Source organism: Oncorhynchus gorbuscha, linkage group LG03 (genome assembly GCF_021184085.1).
Source record: "Oncorhynchus gorbuscha isolate QuinsamMale2020 ecotype Even-year linkage group LG03, OgorEven_v1.0, whole genome shotgun sequence".
NCBI classification, from domain to species: Eukaryota; Metazoa; Chordata; class Actinopteri; order Salmoniformes; family Salmonidae; genus Oncorhynchus; species Oncorhynchus gorbuscha.
This window is the reverse complement of record NC_060175.1, coordinates 34,665,267-34,692,219: the sequence shown is the minus strand read 5'-3', so window position 1 is coordinate 34,692,219 and position 26,953 is coordinate 34,665,267. Positions and strand designations below refer to the sequence as shown.

The following is a 26,953-nucleotide window of genomic DNA, read 5'->3' as shown; positions in this document are numbered from 1 at the left end:
GACAATGTGCACGCAGCTCACACCTATACCCTCCTTTTTCTTGATCTCCTTGTAATTATTACAATTAATATTTTTATAAGTAATGTCTTTATCATTAGTAGGCTTTGTATAGTAAATAGCCTTGTATAACTACCATCGAGCTGTAGGCCTAAGAGCGCGTCCTGTTTAGTCTTACCATAACTTAACGCTAGGCCTATATTTCAATATATACGCTACTGTATAAATCATGCTATCACACAGAATAAAATACATTCATGCTTTGAAATGCAATTAAGCATTTTTGTTTTAAAATTAAATAACAAAGGGAGCGTTACACCGAGGAATGAGCGTTACACCGAGGCCTGTACTCTGGAGCAGGATCGATTTGGAGGTGGAGGGTCCGGCAGGGTCTGTCATGGTCTAGGGTGGTGTGTCACAGCATCATCGGACAGAGCTTGTCGTCACTGCAGGCAATCTCAACGTGGTGCGTTACAGGGAAGACATCCTCCTCCCTCATGTGGTACCCTTCCTGCAGGCTCATCCTGACATGACCCTCCAGCATGACAATGCCACCAGCCATATGAATCGTTTTGTGCTTGATTTCCTGCAAGACAGAAATGTCAAGTGTTCTGCCATGGCCAGCGAAGAGCCCGCATGCACTGCAGTACTTAATGCAGCTGGTGGCCACACCAGATACTGACTGTTACTTTTGATTTTGACCCCACGTGTCTCAGATGTTGAATCTTATGTTCATACAAATATTTACACGTTAAGTTAAGAAAATAAACGCAGTAGACAGTGACAGGACATTTCTTTTTTTGCTGAGTTTATATTAATTTCTAAAATGTATAGCTGGTTTGAGGTTAAGTCATTGAAGTTCAGAGCTATTGACCATTTAAAATATTGTCCTTGCGGTAGACCAACCTTCAAGTGTCTTCACTGACATTTTCAACCTTTCCCTGACTGTGTAATACAGTTGAAATAGGACGTTTGCATACACTTAGGTTGGAGTCATTAAAACTTGTTTCAACCACTATAAATTTCTTGTTAACAAACTATAGTTTTAGCAAGTCGGTTAGTAATATAATAATATAATAATATATGCCATTTAGCAGACGCTTTTATCCAAAGCGACTTACAGTCATGTGTGCATGACACAAGTAATTCTTCCAACAATTGTTTACAGACAGATTATTTCACTTATAATTCACTGTATCACAATTCCAGTGGGTCAGAAGTTTACATACACTAGGTTGACTGTGCCTTTAAACAACTTGGAAAATTCCTGAAAATTGTCATGGCTTTGGAAGCTTCTGATAGGCTAATTGACATAATTTGAGTCAATTGGAGGTGTACCTGTGGATGCATTTCAAGGCCTACTTTCAAACTCAGTGCCTCTTTTCTTGACATCATGGGAAAATCAAAAGAAATCAGCAAAGACCTCAGAAAGAAATGGTAGACCTCCACAAGTCTGGTCCATCCTTGGGAGCAATTTCCAAACGCCTGAAGATACCAAGTTCATCTGTACAAGCAATAGTACGCCAGAAAAACACCATGGGACCACGCAGCCGTCATATCGCTCAGGAAAGAGACGTGTCCTGTCTCCTAGAGATGAACATACTTTGGTACGAAAAGTGAGTCCTATATCGACATAACCTGAAAGGCCACCCAGCAAGGAAGAAGCCACTGCTCCAAAACCGTCATAAAAAAGCCAGACTACAGTTTGCAACTGCACATGGAAACATACTTTTTGGAGAAATGTCCTCTGGTCTGATGAAACAACAATTGAACTGTTTGGCCATAATGACCATCATTATGTATGGAGGAAAAAGGGGTAGGCTTGCAAGCCGAGGAAAACCATCCCAACCGTGAAGCACGGGGGTGGCATCATCATGTTGTGGGGGTGCTTTGCTGAAGGAGGGACTGGTGCACTTCACAAAATAGATGGCAGCACGAGACAGGAAATATATGTGGATATGTTGAAGCAACATCAGTAAGGAAGTTAAAGCTTGGTCGCAAATGGGTCTTCCAAAATGGACAATGACCCCAAGCATACTTCCAAAGTTGTTGCAAAATGGCTTAAGGACAACAAAGTCAAGGTATTGGAGTGGCCATCACAAAGCACTGACCTCAACCCTATATAAAAGTTGTGGGCAGAACTGAAAAAACGTGTGAGCAAGGAGGCCTACAAACCTGACTCAGTTACACCAGCTCTGTCAGGAGGAATGGGCCAAAATTCAATGACAATGCTTTTGGCAATGCTACCAAATGCTAATTGAGTTTGTAAACTTCTGACCCACTGGGAATGCGATGAAAGAAAGAAAAGCTGAAATAAATCATTCTCTCTACTATTATTCTGACATTTCACATGCTTAAATTAAAGTGGTGATCCTAACTGAACTAAAACAGGGAATTTTTACTAGGATTAAATGTCAGGAATTGTGAAAAACTGAGTTTAAATGTACTTGGCTAAGGTGTATGTAAACTTCCGACTTCAACTGTACATTATGTAATTTACTACTGGTCCTTAACCAAGGCAGCAAAATGTGAAGACTACACAAAACAGTGCAATACTTTGAGCAGAAGACAACAGCAAGAGACTTAACTCAAAATATTTATTACATTTGGATGATGTAGATATTTACATTGACAGAATCATATTCTTGACACGTTGACAAACAAGACATGCCGAAAATGCTTGAAACTATATAATACCAGTGAGCGATTTAATGACATTCAACGCATTACAGACACCTGATTATGGTGATCATTACAAATATACGCGTTTACACAGGCATTAGAAGTCATTTCAATTGATTTGTTTTGATACCAACAACTATTCCTGTGCTACTGAACTACAGCAGCATTTTAGATAAAGTATCCTTCACTAGTAGACATTGAACAATAGATAAAAACATTCTAGATATAGCATATCACTGATGCAACATGGAAACAAACTTGTCAATCTCTTTAGATTTTAACTAGATGAAGATTCAGTTAATTGAAAATGATAGATACGCAAAACTGCCTTTATAGGAACAGCCTGATTTTATACCAGACATAAAAATTACTAGCTACAATTCGTGTCCCCGCTTTAGTCTGCATATCACAGCCTCAAACTTGTAATGCAATAGTTAGTTTAATAGGAAATTCAACAAATACATTATTATTATTTTTTAAATGGGGTGGACAAACACTAAAATACTAAGAACAAGAAATGTACAATGTCAACATATGGTTCTTAGACTGTGTTTGCACAGGCAAGCCCAACTCTGATCTTTTGCCAAATTATTGTAAAAAGAGTTCATCTGATTGGTAAAAAGACCAATTAGTAGAAAAAGATCAGAATTGGGCTGCCTGTGACAGACACGATTTCAGAAAAGCTCAACTCTACAATTTGATGAAAAGCCATATGTCCTGTATTTAAAATAGGTTTCAAATCAGATTGTCCTTATCTTGATCATATACACTCACACACATACAAAACACACTCACATGAACACACTCTCACACATACCCCGATAGTGGGGCAAATCACCATTGAACTGGATTCCAGTTGTCTAGACTTTCATTGCACAGAAGAAAAGAGAAAGATGAGGTGAACCTGAACGAGGAATATGTCCAATGAAAGATACGGATGCGTTTTTTTCCAATCCCACTGCAAGGAACAAATTAAAAGAGAAATTTGGATTGATTGCTGAGTGAGTAGAGGAAGTGGCCATGGTGAGTGATGTCACTCTGTAGTCTTGGGAACTGTCCCTAATCACTGGTGGGCGGGGACTGTGAACAGGGCTTCCTCCGACATCCGTGAAGTGTCTACATTCTGTACAATGAAAAGAGCTCAGTCAGCACTAGGACACAGATAAGGTTAGTCCAATTGACCCTGAACCTCTTACTCGCTCTGTTTTAGAGTGCAAGCCCAGTGAGGGCACTTGTCTGGGGTACCTACCTCTGGCCTGTCCCTGTGTGTGTTTACAGCTTCCACGTTCAAAAAGACAGACTCTACTTTACAGCCTACAGGGACAGGAAGAGAAGAAAACAAAACAATAGTTAGAGACAGAAATAGAAAGGGAAGAGATTAAGGACAAATGTGTTTTTATGGGCAGCAGCAGTACACTGTTTAATACATAGACTAAGGCCAGTGACCAATTAGATCAGTGTGACCCCACAGTAACCAACAATTGCAGGTTTAACAGCGCTGGAGATGTCAAATTAGTAAGCAACTGTTCTTGTGTTCTTTGTCAGGAAGCCACACCCATCCCACCCACTTTAGAAGTTAAGAATGAGAAAATGAAGGCTATACTTTTTCCACATTTTGCTACAGCCTAATTTTTTAAAACTGATTAAATTGTTTTTTCCCCCGACATCAATCCATAATGACAATTCAAAAATAGGTTTAGAATTTTTTTGCAAATTTAATTACAAAAAAAAAAAACTTAAATATCACATTTACATAAGTATTCAGACCTAACTCATTACTTTCTTGAAGCCCCTTTGGCAGTGATTACAGCATCGAGCCTTTTTGGGTATGACACTACAAGCTTGGCAGACCTGTATTTGGAGAGATTCTCCTAATATTCTCTGCAGATCCTCTCAAGCTCTGTCAGGTTGGATGGGGAGCATTGCTGCACAGCTATTTCCAGGTCTCTCCAGAGATGTTCGATCGGGATCAAGTCGGGGCTCTGGCTGGGCCACTCAAGGACATTCAGAGACTTGTCTCAAAGCCACTCCTGTGTTGTCTTGGCTGTGTGCTTAGGGTTGTTGTCCTGTTGGAAAGTGAACCTTCACCCTAGTCTGAGGTCCTGAGCGCTCTGGAGCAGGTTTTTATCAAGGATCTCTCTGTACTTGGCTCCGTTCATCTTTTCCTCGATCCTGACTAGTCTCCCAGTCCCTGCCGCTGAAAAACATTCCCATAGCATGATGCTGCCAGCACCATGCTTCACCGTAGAGATGGTGCCAGGTATCATGCTTGGCATTCAGGCCAAAGAGGTCAAACTTGGTTTCCAGACCAGAGAATGTTGTTTCTCATGGTCTGTGAGTCTTTAGGTGCCTTTTGGTAAACTCCAAGTGGGCTGTCATGTGCCTTTTACTGAGGAGTGGCTTCCGTCTGGCCACTCAACCATAAAGGCCTGATTGGTGGAGTGCTGCAGAGATGGATGTCCTTCTGGAAGTTCCTCCCATCTCCATAGAGGACCTCCAGAGCTCTGCCAGTGACTATTGGGTTCTTGGTCACCTCTCTGACAAAGGCCCTTCTCCCTCGATGTCTCAGTTTGGCCAGGTGGCCAGCTCTAGGAAGTCTTGGTGGTTCCGAACTTCCTTCATTTAAAAATGATGGAAGCCACTGTTCTTAGGGACCTTCAATGCTGCCCAAAATATCTTGTATCCTTCCCCAGATCTGTGCCTCGACACAATCCTGTCCCGGAGCTCTACGGACAATTCCTTTCGACCTCATAGCTTGGTTTTTGCTCTGACATGCACTGTCAACTGTGGGACCTTATAGACAGGTATGTGCCTTCTAAATCATGTCCAATCAATTGAATTTACCACAGGTGGACTCCAATCCAGTTGTAGAAACATCTCAAGGATGATCAATGAAAACAGGGTGCACCTGAGCTCAATTTAGAGTCTCATAGCAAAGGGTCTGAATACTTATGTAAATAAGGTATCTGTTTTGTATTTTTAGTACATTTGCTAAATGACAAAAAAACTGTTTTCGCTCTGTCATTAGGGGTTAATCCATTTTAGAATAAGGCTGTAAAGTAACAAAATGTGGAAAAAGTCAAGGGGTCTGAACAATTTCTGAAGGGAAGCAATTACACTCAAATTGAATATCATTAAATAATAAGGATTTACATCAGCCTAATGAAGGAGTAGATAACATCACACATTCCAGTGTTTGAACTTGTAACACGGCTACTTGGGATTTCTACTAATGTGCATCCAATGGAAATGTCGCGATAGGTATAATGCCAGGAGCCGTTTGTGGATTTGACAGATCCTACATTGCCTAAACAAAAACAATGACATGCTATGTGATTGCCAGTTACCGCGGGTTAACGCTGACCTGATTGAATCCTGGCCTAACACTACTACTGTACATTTAAACAGTGGTACTGGATTAAAAGTATCCAGGTGATCTGAATCCAAGGGATGAATACATGTCATTGGAGTAAATATACATGGAATAAAGCATGTCACTGAACTCTTATGCTGTGTTACTAATACACTTTTAATGCAGTTATTGACAATAGTGTACTCACCATAAGCCACAGGTGTCAGCTTCAGTACAGTGTGTAAAGGGCACTTCAGGTAAGGCAGCTCCTCTGAAGAACAAAAACAGAACATACAACGATGCCTAAATAGATTCAATTTAGTTGTGTTAGAGCTAATGAAATCCTATTCCAATGCTTATCTGATCATGACAGGTGAACAGGACATGCAGAACACTCACTCTGAAAAATGTTCGTTTCATAGTATAAATGAAGCTGTAATACTGGGGCGTATTACCTGCCCTTTTGACCCCTGGCCTTCCCCAGTCCCCCTGGTCACTGGGGCGTATTACCTGGCCTGGTGACGCCTGGCTGATCTCTCTCTCCCTCTAGACCTCTCTCTCTCTCTAGACCTCTCTCTCTCTCTAGATCTCTCTCTAGACCTCTCTCTCTCTCTCTCTTGACCTCTCTCTCTTGACCTCTCTCTCGAGACCTCTCTCTCTCTCGAGACCTCTCTCTCTCTCGAGACCTCCTCTCTCTCTCTCGAGACCTCTCTCTCTCTCTCGACCTCTCTCTCGAGACCTCTCTCTCTCTCTCGAGACCTCTCTCTCTCTCTCTCGAGACCTCTCTCTCTCTCTCTCGAGACCTCTCTCTCTCTCTCGAGACCTCTCTCTCTCTCTCGAGACCTCTCTCTCTCTCGAGACCTCTCTCTCTCGAGACCTCTCTCTCTCGAGACCTCTCTCTCTCGACCTCTCTCCCTCGACCTCTCTCCCTCGACCTCTCTCTCCCTCGACCTCTCTCTCCCTCGACCTCTCTCTCCCTCGACCTCTCTCTCCCTCGACCTCTCTCTCCCTCGACCTCTCTCTCCCTCGACCTCTCTCTCCCTCGACCTCTCTCTCTCTCGACCTCTCTCTCTCTCGACCTCTCGAGACCTCTCGAGACCTCTCTCTCTCTCTCTCGACCTCTCGAGACCTCTCTCTCTCTCTCTCGACCTCTCTCGACCTCTCTCTCTCTCTCTCGACCTCTCGAGACCTCTCTCTCTCTCTCTCGACCTCTCGAGACCTCTCTCTCTCTCTCTCTCTCGACCTCTCGAGACCTCTCTCTCTCGACCTCTCGAGACCTCTCTCTCTCTCTCGACCTCTCGAGACCTCTCTCTCTCTCGACCTCTCGAGACCTCTCTCTCTCTCGACCTCTCGAGACCTCTCTCTCTCTCGACCTCTCGAGACCTCTCTCTCTCGACCTCTCGACCTCTCTCTCTCGACCTCTCTCTCTCGACCTCTCTCTCTCGACCTCTCTCTCTCGACCTCTCTCTCTCGACCTCTCTCTCTCGACCTCTCTCTCTCGACCTCTCTCTCTCGACCTCTCTCTCTCGACCTCTCTCTCTCGACCTCTCTCTCTCGACCTCTCTCTCTCGACCTCTCTCTCTCTCTCTCTCGACCCCTCCCAACCCCCCTCCCGACCCCCCTCAACTTCTCTCGACCCCTTCCTCTCGACTTCTCTCGACCTCTCCCGCTCCCTCTCGCTCGACCTCTCTCTGCCTCTCGACCCCTCCCTCTCGACTTCTCTCGACAACTCCCTCTCGACCCCTTCCTCTCGACTTCTCTCGACAACTCCTGCTCGACCTCTCCCGCTCGCTCTCGAACTCTCGCTCCCTCTCGACCTCTCTCTGCCTCTCGACCCCTCCCTCTCGACTTCTCTCGACCCCTCCCTCCCGACCCCTCCCTCTCGACCTCTCCCGACCCCTCCCTCTCAACCTCTCTCGACCCCTCCCTCTCAACCTCTCTCTCGCTCTCAACCTCTCTCTCGCTCTCAACCTCTCTCTCGCTCTCAACCTCTCTCTCGCTCTCAACCTCTCTCTCGCTCTCAACCTCTCTCTCGCTCTCAACCTCTCTCTCGCTCTCAACCTCTCTCTCGCTCTCAACCGCTCTCTCGCTCTCAACCTCTCTCTCGCTCTCAACCGCTCTCTCGCTCTCAACCTCATCCTCTCAACCTCATCCTCTCAACCTCATCCTCTCAACCTCATCCTCTCAACCTCATCCTCTCAACCTCATCCTCTCAACCTCATCCTCTCAACCTCATCCTCTCAACCTCATCCTCTCAACCTCATCCTCTCAACCTCATCCTCTCAACCTCATCCTCTCAACCTCATCCTCAACCTCTCAACCTCATCCTCTCAACCTCATCCTCTCAACCTCATCCTCTCAACCTCATCCTCAACCTCTCAACCTCTCAACCTCTCTCTCGCTCTCAACCTCTCTCTCGCTCTCAACCTCTCTCTCGCTCTCAACCTCATCCTCTCAACCTCTCTCTCGCTCTCAACCTCTCTCTCGCTCTCAACCTCATCCTCTCAACCTCTCATCCTCAACCTCATCCCCTCTCATCCTCAACCTCATCCTCTCAACCTCATCCTCAACCTCTCAACCTCATAACCTCTCTCTACTGATACAACCACTGAATATTATTTGACCCTGCTGGTCATCTATGAACATTTGAACATCTTGAAGAACAATCTGGCCTTAATGGCCATGTACTCCTATAATCTCCACTGGGCACTACCAGAAGAGGACTGCCCCCTAGGTTCCTGCCTTTCTAGGAGTTTTTCATAGCCGCCATGCTTCTACACCTGCATTGCTTGCTGTTTGGGGTTTTAGGCTTAGTTTCTGTATAAGCACTTTGTGACATCTGCTGATGTAAAAAGGACTTTATGAATAAAATGGATTTGAAGAGATATACGCTACCTGCGCTCTTATCCAGAAAGTAAGCGAGCAGGCAGCGCATGACAGCCTGGTGACAGATGACCAGGACGTTCTCCTGTCTTTCCAGCTCCATGATGACTGGCTCCAGACGCTGCACCAGGTCCTCATAGGACTGAGGGAGCAAGCAGAGGCCTGTTAATAACCACTTGAAACTAGCAATCCCGGATCCGGGATCGTAATTATAGCCTCAAGTTCATTACCATAACCAGTAACTATTCATGAAAATCGCAAATGAAATGAAATAAATATGCTGGCTCTCAAGCTTAGCCTTTTGTTAACAACACTGTCATCTCAGATTTTCAAAATATGCTTTTCAACCATAGCAAAACAAGCATTTGTGTAAGAGTATTGATAGCTAGCATAGCATTAAGCCTAGCATTCTGCGGGCAACATTTTCACAAAAACAAGAAAAGCATTCAAATAAAATAATTGACCTTTGAAGAACTTCGGTTTTCAATGAGGAGACTCTCAGTTAGATAGCAAATGTTCAGTTTTTCCAAAAAGATTCTTTGTGTAGGAGAAATCGCTCCGTTTTGTTCATCACGTTTGGCTACCAAAAAAACCCGAAAATTCAGTCATCAAAACGCCAAACTTTTTTCCAAATTAACTCCATAATATCGACAGAAACATGGCAAACGTTGTTTAGAATCAATCCTCAAGGTGTTTTTCACATATCTATTCGATGATGTATCATTCGTGGAAGTTTGGTTTCTCCTCTGAGTCACATGGAAGAATACTTGCAGCTGGAGATTACGCACCAATTTTGACGGAGGACACCTGGTATATGTAGTCTCTTAGGGTCAATCTTCCAATGATATGCCTACAAATACGTCACAATGCTGCAGACACCTTGGGGAAACGGCAGAAAGTGTAGGCTCATTCCGGGCGCATTCACAGCCATATAAGGAGACATTGGAAAACAGCGCCTCAAAATTTTGGCTCACTTCCTGTTTGAAGTTTCATCTTGGTTTCGCCTGTAGCATCAGTTCTGTGGCACTCACAGATAATATCTTTGCAGATTTGGAAACGTCAGAGTGTTTTCTTTCCAAAGCTGTCAATGATATGCAGAGTCGAGCATCTTTTCTATGGAACGTTTTTTTATCCATAAATTAAAAGAGCGCCCCCTATATCCAAGAAGTTAACACACAAAAAGTGAGAGAGAGAGAATTGGTGCTGTGATGGACTCACCTCTCCTTTAGGGTAGCGGTAGCGGTATTTGTCCTGGTCTCTCAGTGCAAACTCCTGAGGGAAATGTCCCTGAATCTCCTCATACATCATCTCCTCACACACACCCTGAAAGAGGGAGAGAAAACAAAACAACAAGCCTGTTTAACAGTAAATTTAGGAGACATGGTAACCGTCAATCACATTGACTGACGCAGAGAATAATCTTAGATTGTATTTATTATTTAATAGATTATAAATCAAACAAAATATAATACCAATAGCCAAAATAGAAACAAACATTTGCACACACATACAGCATCTATCTCGTTGAGAGCCTTCCACTGCTCGTAGGGCACAGCCACAGCCTCAGCTGTCTGGATGGTCCTCTTCATCTGGCTGGTCCACACCTTCAGATCCTTAATGTTCTGCTCTTGGATGAACTTCTCCAGACACTTTGCAAACTGACCAACAGGCAGGGAGAGAAATAATGACGTTACATGCAGTATATATTTATATTATGAATAGATGGACAGACACATACAAACAAACACCTCCTTGCCCCTGCCAGACAGGCCAGAGTCTCCTCCGATGCGTCCCTTGACGTTGTGGTCACTCTCTCCATGGCGACACAGGTAGATGGAGCGTGGTGTGATGTGGATGTTCATCAGGTAGTAGACGATCCGGCTCTGTATGTGGTCCTGGACCTGGTTCACCAGGTACCTCCGGCCCACATCCATTATCTTGATGTAGGACAGATCCCTGGGGGGGTGGAGTATGGGTGACTATCAGATTTATTAGCAGTGTGAGGCTGTTAAATGACTGTGGACCTTGTCCATGTGTGTGTATTCTCACCTGTCCAATATATTGTTAGAGAGTATTCTGAAACCACTAGTGTGCGTGTGCGTGCGTGCGTGTGTGATCACTCACCTGTCTAGAACCTCATCCAGTGGCTGGTAAGAGTTCTCATAGCACTTGATCCTCTTCATGAAATCCTCAACGACCTCTTCTGTATTACAGTCTATGTAGTCAGGACTACCCAGCTTCACTTGCTGCACCGACAGACAGGAAATAAAAACAGGAAGAGGAAATGAGTCAAGAGAAATAGAGAAAGAGCATGCTAGGAGAGCATTTTAGCTAATCCTAACCCTTTTCATAACCTTAACCCAAGTCTCCCAACCTGCCACGTTAATTATCCTAACCTGCTGCCTAAATTCTTCTAACCAGCTTTGGAAAAGTAACTTCCGGTCGTAGCTGTACTCCCTCTAGTCAGAACTGAAAAACGGCTATCTCGCTTCATTTCTGAAAGTTAGCCAGGGCATGTCAACATAAAGATGGTAGAAATGATTAAAATCAGGAGGCCTGTCTTACAGGAATATAAAATATCAAAGCAGAAGTCTTGAATTTCCTGCGCAATCATGTCTGATCTTTTACATAACTAGTGGCCTACATACAATGTGGAAAGATAGCAGAGATATCACACACCACTATGTTCTCCGCAATGACATCAGGGTCTTCACACACAGACTCCACAAAGAACACCTGGGAGGATGAAAATGAAGATTCAGTATAAAATACACTACAGTGAAGTATACTGTACACTAGAAGAAAAGTAGTGAATCCCACAAACAGACAATAACTACAGATACTAATGTCTGACTCTGGGGTTCCATACCTTAAAGCCGTTCTGTTCTGCAAACCTGGTGATGGTCCCTCTCCTCTGCCGTGTGGTGTTCGTGGCATCAAACACCTGAGGCAATCAAGGCCAAACTCCAGTCAGTCACAACATCCTCATTACATCCAGGTTAAGAGTCCTGGGAGCACCAAGCAAACCATGAACATGTATATGAGTTGCGGTGCAAACTCAAACAAGTACTGTAGACTGAAGATCAATAGTGGGAAAAGGGTACACAAGGTTATTTCTTGCAAAGTAGCCTACATGAACTAAAGGAGGCCGTACCAGTCACTCACTCAATATGGAAGTGGTCAGATGAAGCGGATGCTACAGGACTGTTTTGCTAGCACAGACCGGAATATGTTCCTGGATTCGTCCAATGGCATCTAGGAGTATACCACCTCAGTCGACGGCTTCATCAATAAGTGCATCGATTAATTCTTCCCCACAGTGACCATAAGTACATATCCCAACCATAAGCCATAGATTACAGGGAACATCTGCACCGAGCTAAAGGCTAGAACTGCCGCTTTCAAGGAGCGGGACACTAATCCGGACGCTTATAAGAAATCCCGCTACGCCCTCGAACCATCAAACAGGCAAAGCGTCAATACAGGACTAAGATTGAATCTTACTACACCGGTTCCGACTTTCATCGAATGTGGCAGAGCTTAAACTACTACAGACGACAAAGGGAAACCCAGCAGCGAGCTGCCCAGTGACGCAAGCCTACCAGATGAGCTAAATGCCTTTCATGCTCGCTTCGAGGCAAGCAACACTGAAGCATGCAAGAGAGTACCAGCCGTTCCGGACATCTGTGTGATCACGCTCTCGGTAGCAAGACCTTTAAAACATGTCAACATTCACAAAGCCACGGGGCCAGACGGATTACCAGGACATGTACTTAAAGCATGCGCGGGCGGACCAACTTGCAAGTGTCTTCACTGACATTTTCAAACTTTCCGTGGCCGAGTCTGTAATACAGTTGAAGTTGGAAGTTTACATACACTTAGGTTGGAGTCATTAAAACTCGTTTTTCAACCACTCCACAAATTTCTTGTTAACCTCTTGCTCCTACCTGACACGCAGGCGTCCCATCTAGACATCTGGAAATGCAAATGCGCTACGCTAAATGCTAAAAAGGGGGAGGCTTGCAAGCCGAAGAACAGCATCCCAACCGTGACACACGGGAGTGGCAGCATCATGTTGTGGGGGTGCTTTGCTGCAGGAGGGACTGGTGCACTTCACAAAATAGATGGCATCATGAGGAAATAAAATGATGTGGCTATAATGAAGCAACATCTCAAGACATCAGTCAGGAAGTTAAAGCTTGGTCGCAAATGGGTCTTCCAAATGGACAATGACCCCAAGCATACTTCCAAAGTTGTGGCAAAATGGCTGAAGGACAACAAAGTCAAGGTATTAGAGTGGCCATCACAAAGCCCTGGCCTCAATCCCATAGAACATTGGTGGGCAGAACTGAAAAAGCGTGTGTGAGCAAGGAGGCCTGCAAACCTGACTCTGTCAGGAGGAATGGGCCAAAAATTCACCCAACTTATTGTGGGAAGCTTGTGGAAGGCTATCAGAAACGTTTGACCCAAGTTAAACAATTTAAAGGCAATGCTACCAAATACTAATTAAGTGTATGAAACTTCTGACCCACTGGGAATGTGAAAATAAATAAATAAAAGCTGAAATAAATTATTCTCTCTACTATTATTCTGACATTTCACCTTCTTAAAATAAAGTGCTAATCTTAACTGGCCTAAGACAGGGAATTTTTACTCTGACTAAATGTCAGGAATTGTGAAAAACTGAGTTTAAATGTATTTGGCTAAGGTGTATGTAAACTTCCTACTTCAACTGTACCTACATGTTTCAAGCAGACCACGGTAGTCCCTGTGCTAGAGGAAGTGAAAGTAACCTGCCTAAATGATTACTAACCCGTAGCACTCATGTCAGTAGCCATGAAATACTTTGAAAGGCTGGTCATGGCTCACATCAACACCATTATCCCGGAAACCCTAGACCCACTCCAAATCGCATACCGCCTCAACAGATGACACAATCTCAATCTTTCTTGAACTGCATTGTTGGTTAAGGGCTTGTAAATAAGCATTTCACGGTAAGGTCTACACCGGTTGTATTCGGAGCATGTGACAAATAAAATGTGATTTGAATTACATTTACTGTGCACCCTTTTCCCCCTTTCATCAACATCCTCATTCACAAACTGATCATGAGCCACACTTAAGCCACTGTGGATCTAACCTGGGTCCAATCTGTTTATCTAACATTCCACTCCAAGTACTCTGTGTCTTATGTTTATCAGGACAAGGCGTGCCAAGAAGTGAAATGATAGCTAAACAGACTGGTATTCATACTAGGATCTACTCTACTTACCGCCACCTGGCCCGCCTCCACACTCAGGTACTGGCGCACATCATTCAGCGCTGTCAGTGCACACTGCCTATGGGTGGACACATACACAACAGAATCAAAAAGATGACCAGAAAGTGACACTGTAGGTAAAGATCTACGAGAATGAACTGAATTCAAACTTCACTAATATAAAGCAACTGGTCAAAATGTAGATATGAATGTAAATACAAATATTTGTTCTTTCAAAAGACCAATAAAGAGTACATTCCCTGCAACTTTGGTCTGTAATGAGATATAAGTGAATAGAGTGGTGGGTTTAGGCCTAACTTGACCTGTTCAGCTCATTCCAAAACCCATCATCCAGCCTCACCTCCTGATCTTCAGCCCCTCTTCATTGTCTGGACGGAAAAACTCAAAGGACTTGTAGATCTTCACACACTCTCTCCTGTACTGACCCACGTTGAACTCTAAACAACACAGACACACTATCAGTCAACCCTATTTCCTGTGTGTGTGTGTGTGTGTGTGTGTGTGTGTGTGTGTGTGTGTGTGTGTGTGTGTGTGTGTGTGTGTGTGTGTGTGTGTGTGTGTGTGTGTGTGTGTGTGTGTGTGTGTGTGTGTGTGTGTGTGTGTGTGTGTGTGTGTGTGTGTGTGTGTGTGTGTGTGTGTGTGTGTGTGTGTGTGTGTGAGAGAGAGAGAGAGAGAGAGAGAGAGAGTGCGAGACCTCAAAAGAGACAGCTAATGAGATCGCTTGAGCTGGTACCTTTGGTTGGCACACCAATCCAGTTGAGATAGCGGGTCAGCTTCTTGGAGATGTAGGTCTTACCTCTGGCTGGGAGGCCAACCGTCACAATAAGGGTGGGACAGTTGGTCATACATACTGAGAGAGAGAGGAGATACAGAAAAATAGGACGAGACAAAAAGTTGAATGACTATTGTACACAGACACAGTGAATGTCAGTGGATGGTAAAGTCTGTCGTTGAATCAAATGGGACCGTGATCCATTAATGCAGAATCTAATCAACAACTCAGACCTTAATAAAGGTGTAGACTGGATGGAGTAGTTTTGTCGTATCATTTCAGAAAAGGTTAAGCAGATGCAAACAGATACTTGTATACACTATGTGATTTGTTGATGAAACAAACCAAAAAAATCATCAAAAAAACAAATGTCCTCTCACTGTCAACTGCATTTATTTTCAGCTAAATTAACGTGTAAATATTTGTATGAACATAATAAGATTCAACAACTGAAACATAACTGAACAAGTTCCACAGACATGTGACTAACAGAAATGGAATAATGTGTCCCTGAAAAAAAAGGGGGCCAAATCAAAAGTAAGTGTCAGTATCTGGTGGGGCCACCCACTGCATTAATTCACCCACTGCATTAATTCACCCACTGCATTAATTCACCCACTGCATTAATTCACCCACTGCATTAATTCACCCACTGCATTAATTCACCCACTGCATTAATTCACCCACTGCGTCTCCTCATTGACTGCACTAGATTTGCCAGTTCTTGCTGTGAGATGTTACCTCACTCTTCAACCAAGGCACCTGCAAGTTCCCAGACATTTCTGGGGGGAATGGCCATAGCCCTCACCCTCCGATCCAACAGGTCCCAGACGTGCTCAATGGGATTGAGATCCAGGCTGTTCGCTGGCCATGGCAGAACAAGGACATACCTGTCTTGCAGGAAATCACACACATACCAGCAGTATGGCTGGTGGCATTGTCATGCTGGAGGGTCATGTCAGGATGAGCCTGCAGGAAGGGTACCACATGAGGGAGGAGGATGTCTTCCCTGTAACGCACAGCATTGAGATTGCCTGCAATGACAACCAAGCTCAGTACGATGATGCTGTGACACACCGACCCAGACCATGACGGACCCTCCACCTCCAAATAGATCCGGCTCCAGAGTACAGGCCTTGGTATAACGCTAATTCCTTTGACGATAAACGTGAATCCGACCACCACTGGTGAGACAAAACCGTGTTTCGTCAGTGAAGAGCACTTTCCCTGTCTGGTCCAGCGATGGTGGATTTGTGCCCATAGGCAATGTTGTTGCCGGTGATGTCTGGTGAGGACCTGCCTTACAACAGGCCTACAAAGCCCTCAGTCCAGCCTCTCTCAGCCTATTGTGGACAGTCTGAGCACTGATGGAGGGATTGTGCGTTCCTGGTGTAACTCGGGCAGTTGTTGTTGCCATCCTGTACCTGTCCCGCAGGTGTGATGTTCGGCTGTACCGATCCTGTGCAGGTGTTGTTACACATGGTCTGCCACTGCGAGGATGATCAGCTGTCCATCCTGTCTCCCTGTAGCGCTGTCTTAGGCGTCTCACAGTACGGACATTGCAATTTATTGCCCTGGCCACATCTGCAGTCCTCATGCCTCCTTGCAGCATGCCTATAAATGGTATCCACAAGTTCATCTGACTATGGGGAAGTAGATAAAGTCTTGAAGTATCCAAAATCACGACGTATCCCTTTAAGATACAAATGTCCCCCCCCCCACCAAAAAAAGGGCCCTTCTATGGATTACATGTTGTGAAAATCCCCAAAAAACATTAGAGATGCTGTGTCATGAACACTGCCAAACACTTAAGGACTGACTTGAGATCAGCCACTCCATAACAGCCATGACCTGTTAGATACCAGAGTCTGGAGAAGCAGGTGGAAAGAAGAACGAATTGGCCAAATGAGGAAAGAGGAGAAAGTAGAGCAGAGAGGAGCAGTAGGCATGATTAAGCCTTTTGTGTTGTTGACAGAGACTCTAGGAAAATCGCTCACATATCTAAGAGCAAGTCAAGCAGACAATGTCTTTGGACGAGCTGGTGAAGCTGTGAAGCTGTGACACACACACACACACACACACACACACACACACACACACACACACACACACACACACACACACACACACACACACACACACACACACACACACACACACACACACACACACACACACACACACACACACACACACACCAGATGTAATTAAAGCTGCAATATGTACATTTTGGGCAACCTGACCAAATTCACATAGAAATGTGAGTTATAGAGCTGTCATTCTCATTGAAAGCAACTCTAAGAGGTAGATATGTTCAATGTGTGCTATTTCCCCATTCTTAAGTTGAGTTTTTGTGTCTTTTACTTTCATTTTTTTTTACACCAGATTCAAAAAGCTGAAAATACAATATTTTTGGTTAATGAAAATATATTTCACACCAGTTTAGATGGTACAATGATTCTCTTGCTTGTTTTGTCACATAAATTGAAATTAGGTGAACCATTAGAATTTTAGCAACCAGGAAAATGCAGAGCGACTTCTGCATATTGCACCTTTAAACTAGGGTAAATAGCAAAAAGACTTGATGCTCCTCTATCACCAGATAGGCATACTATCTGGTGATCTCAGAATAACCACGTTTCAGTGGTCACCTGGTTAGGCTTAAGTGAAACAGTCAACCAAAGTTCAAATAGAGTTACACAGCATAAAACACTGACCAACTGCTCCACTACTAACCTACTTTGATAAAAGTAATTATGTGGCCCCCTCCAAAACAGAGGGAGAAGTAGTCTACTGTACTATGAAATCAGGCTGCTAACTGGCTATCCCTCCTCCTTAACCATTGTAAGCCCCTCCAGTGGCCCTATTGGCTAGGATTGGGGGGCTGGATTAGTGAAATCACACAAAGCCTGGCATGGTTCTTTGTTCTCCTTTCTCCTTTCTCATTACTGTGCCAAATATACAAGCCAATGGGGGAGAAAATCACCTCTGAAATCTGCAGTGTCTGCACCTGAAAGAGGAAGAGTCTCGAGCTCAGCACAAGGAAGCATCTGGAATAGTTCAGTGGGAGACAGTGTAGTTTTTTTAGGGTGAGGACCACTAACCTATAATAAGAACAGGGAACAAATCAACCCTAAAAGACTACAGATCCCAAGCACTATTGATTGAACACTTAGTTGACTCAGCGAAAAGTAAACCCGAATTCCACAGCGAGGGAGACAAACCAAGTCTGCAGCGTAATCATCCCCATAAATTATACCCTCTAAGGACATTTTCTTCATAAAATCCACTGGGCCAATCACGGTTGGCACAGTAGTGAATCTGTATGTTAGACTTTAGTAGTTCGGCTGGCTGTTATTTTGCGGCGCAACAACAACAGCAACGTATATTGATAGTTTACCAGTCCCTTCTAAATGCTGCTGGGCCATGGACAGGTGGGGGTCCAAACAAACAAATAATGATACATAATCAGGCGTTCCTGTGCTGTCAGTTCCATGTCGCCTTCACTGTGAACAGTAGCTCAAATTATGTTTAACAATCCATAGTTAAACAATAAAATAACCTTGTTGTATTGTACATGGACATGGTTGGGTTGTGCGGTGACCGGCAAATGGGCGCATTGTCATGCTTGTCATCTTCCTAGTCAAATTCAACACCGAGCTTCCTTACCAGTTCGATACCGTAGTAGACCATGTGCAATTGCATAATTGGTATTAATAAACAACGTTTGACAATTGTAACACCAATAAAAACATCTTTAAAAGTCGAATCATTAGAGACGAAATGCTGCAACGTTGCACCCTTGGAGAAAATGTTGAGCGCACAGAACCTGGTCAGGTTGCGCAACGCCGCAGTGTGTGTATACAAATATTAATATCTAAGTTCCATGAGGTAACGTTAGGCCAACAAAATATTTAAATGTCTTAAAATCATGTGTATCTGCTATACGCCTCCGTTGCGCCCATTGTGCGCTGTTGGCACAAGCCTGCCAAGGCAACTTACCCCTTCTCTGTGAAATGTGCTTTTCAGGCAGCCCGTTTTTACATGGCATCCATATTTTCTTCAGCGGGTTCTGAGTAAGCTCGCGGGGTGATGTTGCCATCATGACATCTTCGTTGGAAGTCATTTTGGTTGCTGCACCATGCCCCGTTTCTAAGCGACAGAAGTGATGCGGGCTGGTCTGCGCAACAGAGCTGCGAGGGGATGGATGTCATATCGGCTGACGAACATCAGACGTTTATTATTACCGTAATGTCTCTACGCTGAGCGCATAAAATGGTGTGAATTATTCATAAATTCCGGACACCACGGTGCTTCGTGCAAGCAGCACTGACTACACTTTTAGATGATCAGATTTCAAGAGTTGTCATTTATAGCCCGGTGCCAGTCTGTTTGTGCGATCATGCCAAACATGTTTTTCATAACAAGGACAGCAATGGAATATGCAAGAGCACAAATAGATCTGGGACCAGGCTTGTTGGCTACGTTTATGACCATTCAATAAAGGTAAACAAAACGCTGTAATTTATTTTCTGTTTATTAACATTTCTATGAAAATGATCTTTAATTAACAGAGCATCTAAGTGGGTATGTGTGTGTGTATTAGTTTCTTGTCCAATGCTCACTTGAAAAGGGAATACCAATGTCTGGTTTAGCCTACAAGCCTCGGCTTAAATTATATACATTAATATCAAAAAGTAATCTTATATAGGAAGACTATAAATGCTACAAATACTTCCAGAGTTTTGAGCAAATATATACAGCACGTTTGTTTTTACATGCTTCTTAATGCTTTGTTCCCTTTATAACAATGTAGCTACTCCACGTTAACTCACACGAGTTTTTTTTTTTAAACAAGTCTTCTGCTGTTCACATGCAACGCACATGGGACAACACAACACAATGCATAGCATACTGTAGATTCACTGGTTATTTACAGCATTCGGTCAGCTTTTAATCAACTGTTTCAATGACTATAGTGAGTAGGGAAACTCATAATCACCCCGGTTGGCCACAAAGATGGTGGATAAAGTTAATTAAAACACGTTTATTATGCAACTATATAACAGTCTGTGTTTTGAATTGTAGCAAAAGGATAAAAACAGCTTTTAAACAGTGTTGTTGTTTTATTAGCCAAATCGACACAAAGTTCTACAGAAGGAAGGTTGATGGAATATAGCATACAGTTTCCAAAGTTGGGGACTCACTTTCAGAGCAGAGGAATCACAGCGCCCCCTTGTGTCATTCTTTTGCGACGAACTGTACTTCCTAAAAACACTAGGTGGGGCTGTCTACCCACTTATTCCCCCAGAGCCACCCAGGAACATTTACTATATGGAAGTGCTTAGCTGCCGAAATCCAATTGGAGATGCAAATGATCAATCGATATCATGTTTGAATTTTATTTTCCTAAATAGGTATGCATTTTTACGTGACAAAATTAAAACTGAAAGGCAGAAAAGATATTGCATTTGATTGTTAATCAAACACTGGTCAGGGTTTCGATAACGTGAGGCGTTTGCTTGCTGGCAATAGTCACGCTCGCTTTGTGTACCCCTCATTATCTTTATTTGTAAATCCTTCTACCTGTAAAGAGATCAACAATACCCTTCTTGACTTCATCTGGACAAATAAGTCTCACAAACAAAAAAAGTCAGTTCTCTGTAATAAAGGAGGTCTGGACCCAGCTCGCACAGTGGATCTGGGCCGATTCCGTCTGAGAGTAGTGGCACTCGGCCAACGTCTTGTGGCCCAGAGTCTTGGCCGCCTTCAGCAGTATTACTTATGGCTAGGATGCAGGGATTGAGCTCGGGGCAATTTCCCATGTGAATTATCTGGCCCAAATGTATTACTTGGGGCTCGGACCAATTGGGGCTACATTCTGGCAGATGACTACACAGGCTGCTTTATATAATTAATTAACATTTCATTATTTATTTATTCGTCCATATTTTCCTCATTGTTTCTGTGATAAAAAAATACAATTAACATTTCAATTAAATTAAATGTAATTAAAAAGAGTCCTGTGTAGTATTTGAGTATGTTGATACTTTGTGCAATGCAATTGATATACATTCACATCTTTGTGAATGGAACTTCCTGAGTGGCAGTGGTCTAAGACACTGAGTTGCAGTGCAAACTGCGTTGCGTTTCTACAGATGCTGGGTCAAGACTCGTGCCGGCCGCGACCGGGAGATCCATGAGGCGTTGCACAATTGGCCCAGAGTCGTCAGAGTTATGGGAGGGTTTTTCCCGGCCAGGATGTCCTTGTCCCATCGTGCTGTAGCAACTCATGTGGCGGGCGAGGCGCATGCACGCTGACACGGTCACCAGGTGTTTCCTCCGAGACTAAATGTTTTTTTTTGTTGTGGATGGGTATAATCTGTATATATATTTAAAATGACTAAATCGTGCTTCTGGTAAGACGCCGGCAAAGTCTGCTGAATTCCGGTAGACGGAAACGGCCCGATGTACTTGGGCCCATTCTGGGCAGTCATTCATTTCGATTCAAGGCCTAGTCAGACACCCGATTCCGGGCCGATTCAATCAGTTCCGGTCCCCCGGAAGAGGGACGTTTCTGGGCCAATTCCTCATTGCTAGCTGAGGAAGTGCTGGATTTAGTTGAAAACCAATTGGTTGAAAAGATGTTTGGTCAATACTGAATCAATTTGGCATTTCATTCCAAACAATGTGTTTAATAAGTTGGGAGGTCTTACATTTTTACTGAAATGTAATTGTATTCCTGAAAGAATACCTGCTAAATTGGCTAGGTTTCACCAACAAGCTTTAAATGGCCTGCACAATTTTTCCCCACATAAAGCTATTTTGTGGAATAATTCAGACATATCTGTAAGGAATAAGTCATTGTTCTACCCTAGCTGGCATGGGAGGAATATTGACTTTGTTCTTGATGTTTTTGACAACGTGTAATATTGCTGCATATGAACAATTTATAACATTCAATGAGTTTCCAATACCTTTCAGAGAGTTTATTTCTGAGATCAAAGCCATTTCCAGTAGTCTAACTAGTGGGGTGGCAGGTATCCTAGTGGTTAGAGCATTGGTCCAGTAATTGAAAGGTTGCTACATCAAATCCCCGAGCTGACAAGGTAAAAATCTGTGGTTTTGCCCCTGAACAAGGCAGTTAACCCACTGTTCCTAGTCCGTCAATGTAAATAAGAATTTGTGAACTGACTTGCCTATTTAAATAAAGCTTAAATAAAAACTACACTAATGAAAACTCATCTTAACCTTGGTGATGATCACAGAGCTTATCCAGAACTCAGTTTGGAAGGCGTGGGTTCCAGATGTGGCTACAGGAGAGTAGTGGTGGACAACACTGGACATCATCTTCACTGAGCAATGCTCATTGGTGGAAAAAGTACCCAATTGTCATACTTGAGTAAAAGTATTGTTATCTTAGTAGAAAGTTACTTGAGTAAAACTGAAAGTCACCCAGTAAAATACTACTTGAGTAAAAGCCAAAGTATTTGGTTCTAAATATATTTAAGTATCAAAAGTAAAAGTATAAATAATTTCAAATCCCTTATATTAAGCAAAGCCACGGGCACACTCAAACATAATTGACAAACGATGCATTTGTATTTAGTGAGCCTGCCAGATCAGAGGCAGTAGGGATGACCACGTGTTCTCTTGATAAGTGCGTGAATTGGATAATTTTCCTGTCCTGCTAAGCATTCATCATGTAACAAGTACGTTTGGGAGACAGGGAAAATGTATGGAGTAAAAAGTACATTTTTTTCTTTAGGAATGTAGTGAAGTAAAAGTTGTCCATAATATAAATAATGTACAGATACCCCCCAAAATGACTTAAGTAGTACTTTAATGTATTTTCTACCACTGGCAATGATCAAATGTAGAACATGTACAAGTAAGTATCCCATATTAGGTACTACTACTTGGATAGATAGGAGGCAGAGGTTGCAAGCACAGAGGTAGATACTGTGTACTGTATGTTTGCAAGTAATGATTTGGCAGTGACTGCGCAACCCAAAGACACATTGTGTGACACACTGAACAGACAGTGTGCGCAACACCCTTTCTCCTCATAGGAACTACTCAAATGAGTTGGACTTGTTGCAAAGTTACTGTCCTGTTGCTGAGTTGTCCCGATTCTTCTGCCTTCTCCCGAAGTGTGCACTTGCATACTTCTATGATGAGGAGTTTGCAAGTGCACACCTTAAGAGAAGGGTGGAGAATTGGGATGTAGCCCTCATGTTCTCTCAACCACCTATATGCCTATTCCTGTAGAAGAGGCAACAGAAATATTACAAAGAGGGGATTCGATTAAGCTGATCCGGGTGGGCGGAGATTGTACCGGATGAAAAGTGATCGTTTTGAAAATGGGGCTGTCTCGTGGGCGTGTGCTGGGTGCGCCGTTCAAAGCCCACGGCAATGGTGGCTCAAAACAAAGTGACGTGAAGAACGTGGTTCTCATTCTCATGGTTTATCATTCAGTGTGTTCACATGCAAGGTGTTGTTTGCTCTTGGTATAAAATGTACTTTATCTGGCTTCCCAAGAAAAACTCTTAACATATACTTTATGGAAAATACATAATGTATGTTTCTGAACGATGAACCATGCTGTATGCGTAGACGGCTTGACAGAAATGGTATCAGAAAGTGAAAGCAATGACGCTGTCGGAGTGTTCGAAGCGTAAGGCACCTCGGAGGTTTGTGGTGTATGGCCAATATACCACAGCTAAGGGCTGTATCCAGGCAATCCGCATTGGGTCGCGCACAAGAACAGCCCTTAGCCATGGTACATTGGCCATATACCACACCTCCTCGTGCTTTATTGCTTAATTATTTACACTGTGTACACAAAACATTAAGAACACTTTCCTAATATTGAGTTGCAACCCCCTTCTGCCCTCAGAACAGCCTTAATTAATCAGGGCATGGATTCTACAAGGTGTCGAAAGCATTCCACAAGGATGCTGGCCCATGTTAACTCCAATGCTTCCCACAGTTGTGTCAAGTTGGCTGGATGTCCTTTGGGTGGTGGACCATTCTTGATACACATGGGAAACTGTTGAGCTTGAAAAACCCAGCAGCGATGCAGTTTTTGACACACTCAAACCGGTGCGCCTCGCATCTACTACCATAAATATTAAATATATGTCTAGTTCCTGCCAATATCCAGCTACTTCGCACAGCCATTGAAGAAGAGTGGGACAACATTGCACAGGCCACCATCAACAGCCTGATCAACTCTATGCAAAGGTGATGTGTCACCCTGTATGAGGCAAACGGTGGTCACACTAAATACTGATTGGTTTGTGATCCACGCCTCTCTTTTTTTAAGGTATCTGAGACCAAGAGATGCATATCTGTATTCCCTGTCATGTAATGTGAAATCCATAGATTACGGTCTAATTGATTTATTTCAATTGACTGATTTCCTTATATGAACTGTAAATCTATGGATTTCAGATGACTAGGCAGGGGTGCACTTGGGAGCCAGGTCCAGCCAATCAAAAACGTTTTCCCCACAAAAGGGGTCAGAAATACTCCTCAGTTTCAACAGCTGTCTGGGTGGCTGGTCTCAGACGATCCCGCAGGTGAAGAAGCCAGATGTGAGGGCCTGGACTGGTGTGGTTACACATGGTTTTCGGTTATGAGGCTGGTTTGATGTACTGCCAAATTCTCCAAAACGACATTGGAGGTGACTTATGGTAGAGAAATTAACATTAAATTCGCAGGAGAGACAGACGGAGCAGCCTCCTGGTCAGACTTAGAAAGCGAGCACCACGTTCACCGTTTCCGAGCATATTTGTCGCCAATGTCCAGTCTCTAGACAACAAGGTGGATGAAATTAGGGCATGATTAGCCTTCCAGAGAAACATCAGAGATTGTAACATTCTCTGTTTCATGGAAATATGGCTCACTCGGGATATGTTGTCAGAGATGGTACAGCCACCGTGTTTCTTCATGCTTAGCACCGTCATCTCTCTGGTAAGAAGAAGGGCAGGGGTGTATGCCTCATGATTAACGACTCATGATTTAACAATAACAACATATAGGAACTCAAATCCTTTTGTTCACCCAATCTAGAATTCCTTACAATCAAATGCCGAGTCACAGCCGTGTATATCCGACCACGACTTAATCTTGCTTATACCATCCTATAGGCACAAACTGAAACAGGATGTAGCCGTGACTAGAACCATTCAACGCTGGTCTGACCAATTGGAAACCACGCTTCAAGATTGTTTTGATCACTTGGACTGGAAAATGTTCCAGGAAGCCTCAGACAATAACATTGATTTATACGCTGACTCGGTGAGTGAGTTTATTAGGAAGTGCACAGAAGATGTTGTACCCACTGTGACTATTAAAACCTACCCCAACCAGAAACCGTGGATAGATGGCGGAATACACACACAACTGAAAGAGCACACCACCACATTCAACCGTGGAAAGAGGTCGGGGAATATGGCCGAATATAAACAGTGTAGTTATTCCCTCCGCAAGGCAATCAAACAAGCTAAATGTTAGTATAGGGACAAAATGGAGTTGCAATTCAACGGCCCAGACACAAAACATATGTGGCAGGGTCTACAGATAATTACGGACTACAAAAAGAAAACCAACTACGTCACGGACACCGATGTCTTGCTTCCAGACAAGCTAAACACCTTCTTTGCCCACTTTGAGGATAATACAGTGCCACTGACATGGCCCGCTACCAAGGACTGTGGGCCTCCCACCTCCTCCCATTGGCCCCAAATATAACTGAACTAAATGACAATCACCCCATAGCACTCACTTCTGTCATCATGAAGTGCTTTGAGAGACTTGTCAAGGACCATATCACCTCCACCTTACCTGCCACCCTAGACCCACTTCAGTTTGCATACCGCTCCAACAGGTCCACAGACAAATCAATTGCTATCATATCGCATACTGCCCTATCCCATCTGGACAAGAGGAATACCTATGTAAGAATGCTGTTCATTGACTACAGTTCAGCATTCAACACCATAGAACCCTCCAAGCTCATCATTAAGATGACACAATCGAGAGCATCCTGTGGGGCTGTATCACCGCCTGGTACGGCAACTGCACTGCCCTCAAGCGCAAGGCTCTCCAGAGGGTAGTGAGGTCTGCACAACCCATCACCGGGGGAAAACTACCTGCCCTCCAGGACACCTACACACCACCCGATGTCACAGGAAGGCCATAAAAATCATCAAGGATAACAACCACCCGAGCCACTGCCTGTTCACCCCGCTATCATCCAGAAGGCGAGGTCAGTACAGGTGCATCAAAGCAGGGACCGAGAGACTGAAAAACAGCTTCTATCTCAAGGCCATCAGACTGTTAAACAGCCACCACTAACATTGAGTGGCTGCTGCCATACATGTAAAAATGTATCACTAGCCACTTTAAACAATGCCACTTAATATAATGTTTACATACCCTACATTACTCATCTCATATGTATATACTGTACTCGATACCATCTACTGCATCTTGCCTATGCCGTTCTGTACCATCACTCATTCATATATTTTTATGTACATGTTCTTCATCCCTTTACACTTGTGTGTATAAGGTAGTAGTTGTGGAATTGTTAGGTTAAATTACTCGTTGGTTATTACTGCATTGTCGGAACTAGAAGCACAAGCATTTCGCTACACTTGCATTAACATCTGCTAACCAGGTGTATGCGACAAATAACATTTGATTTGATCATCGCTAAGAGTGGGTGACATTGTAGTTTTGACTATTACGCTGATGAGACAGCACCAACTTTTTGAAGGCTCTAGATTTTAAACATCAGATTAATATTTTTACTGTTAAGGCGACAGGTTGAAATTATTAGATTACTGGAAAGGGGTTACGGGTTTGTTTATTGTTTATTTTAGGTGTCGATTTCACTTAATGAAACACTGTAGTATCTGAGTGTTTTGAGTAGAATTCTTCCTTCCGGGACTAATGGAAGTCCCCTACAGTATGT

At 43.6% G+C, this 26,953-nt stretch overlaps 1 protein-coding gene across 4 annotated transcripts in view; it reads right to left on the bottom strand.

Moving 5' to 3' along the window:
* Window positions 1-2,586: 2,586 nt before the first annotated feature.
* The window catches only part of LOC124031260 (6-phosphofructo-2-kinase/fructose-2,6-bisphosphatase 4-like), a 42,462-nt gene continuing 18,095 nt past the window's right edge, over window positions 2,587-26,953 (bottom strand). For 3 of the 4 annotated variants that reach the window (XM_046342319.1, XM_046342318.1, XM_046342316.1), the window contains 13 exons: window positions 14,929-15,045; window positions 14,536-14,632; window positions 14,187-14,253; window positions 11,784-11,858; window positions 11,594-11,650; window positions 11,039-11,160; window positions 10,663-10,870; window positions 10,426-10,572; window positions 10,133-10,237; window positions 8,927-9,056; window positions 6,240-6,302; window positions 3,929-3,993; window positions 2,587-3,802 (listed from right to left, as the gene is read on the bottom strand). In XM_046342319.1, coding sequence (XP_046198275.1) covers window positions 3,743-3,802; window positions 3,929-3,993; window positions 6,240-6,302; window positions 8,927-9,056; window positions 10,133-10,237; window positions 10,426-10,572; window positions 10,663-10,870; window positions 11,039-11,160; window positions 11,594-11,650; window positions 11,784-11,858; window positions 14,187-14,253; window positions 14,536-14,632; window positions 14,929-15,040 — 1,308 coding nt within the window. In that variant the 5' untranslated portion in view covers window positions 15,041-15,045 and the 3' untranslated portion in view covers window positions 2,587-3,742. Of the gene's footprint in view, window positions 3,803-3,928; window positions 3,994-6,239; window positions 6,303-8,926; window positions 9,057-10,132; window positions 10,238-10,425; window positions 10,573-10,662; window positions 10,871-11,038; window positions 11,161-11,593; window positions 11,651-11,783; window positions 11,859-14,186; window positions 14,254-14,535; window positions 14,633-14,928; window positions 15,046-18,969; window positions 19,340-26,953 lie in introns of those variants that run through there. The other variant, XM_046342315.1, reaches the window with a different exon arrangement.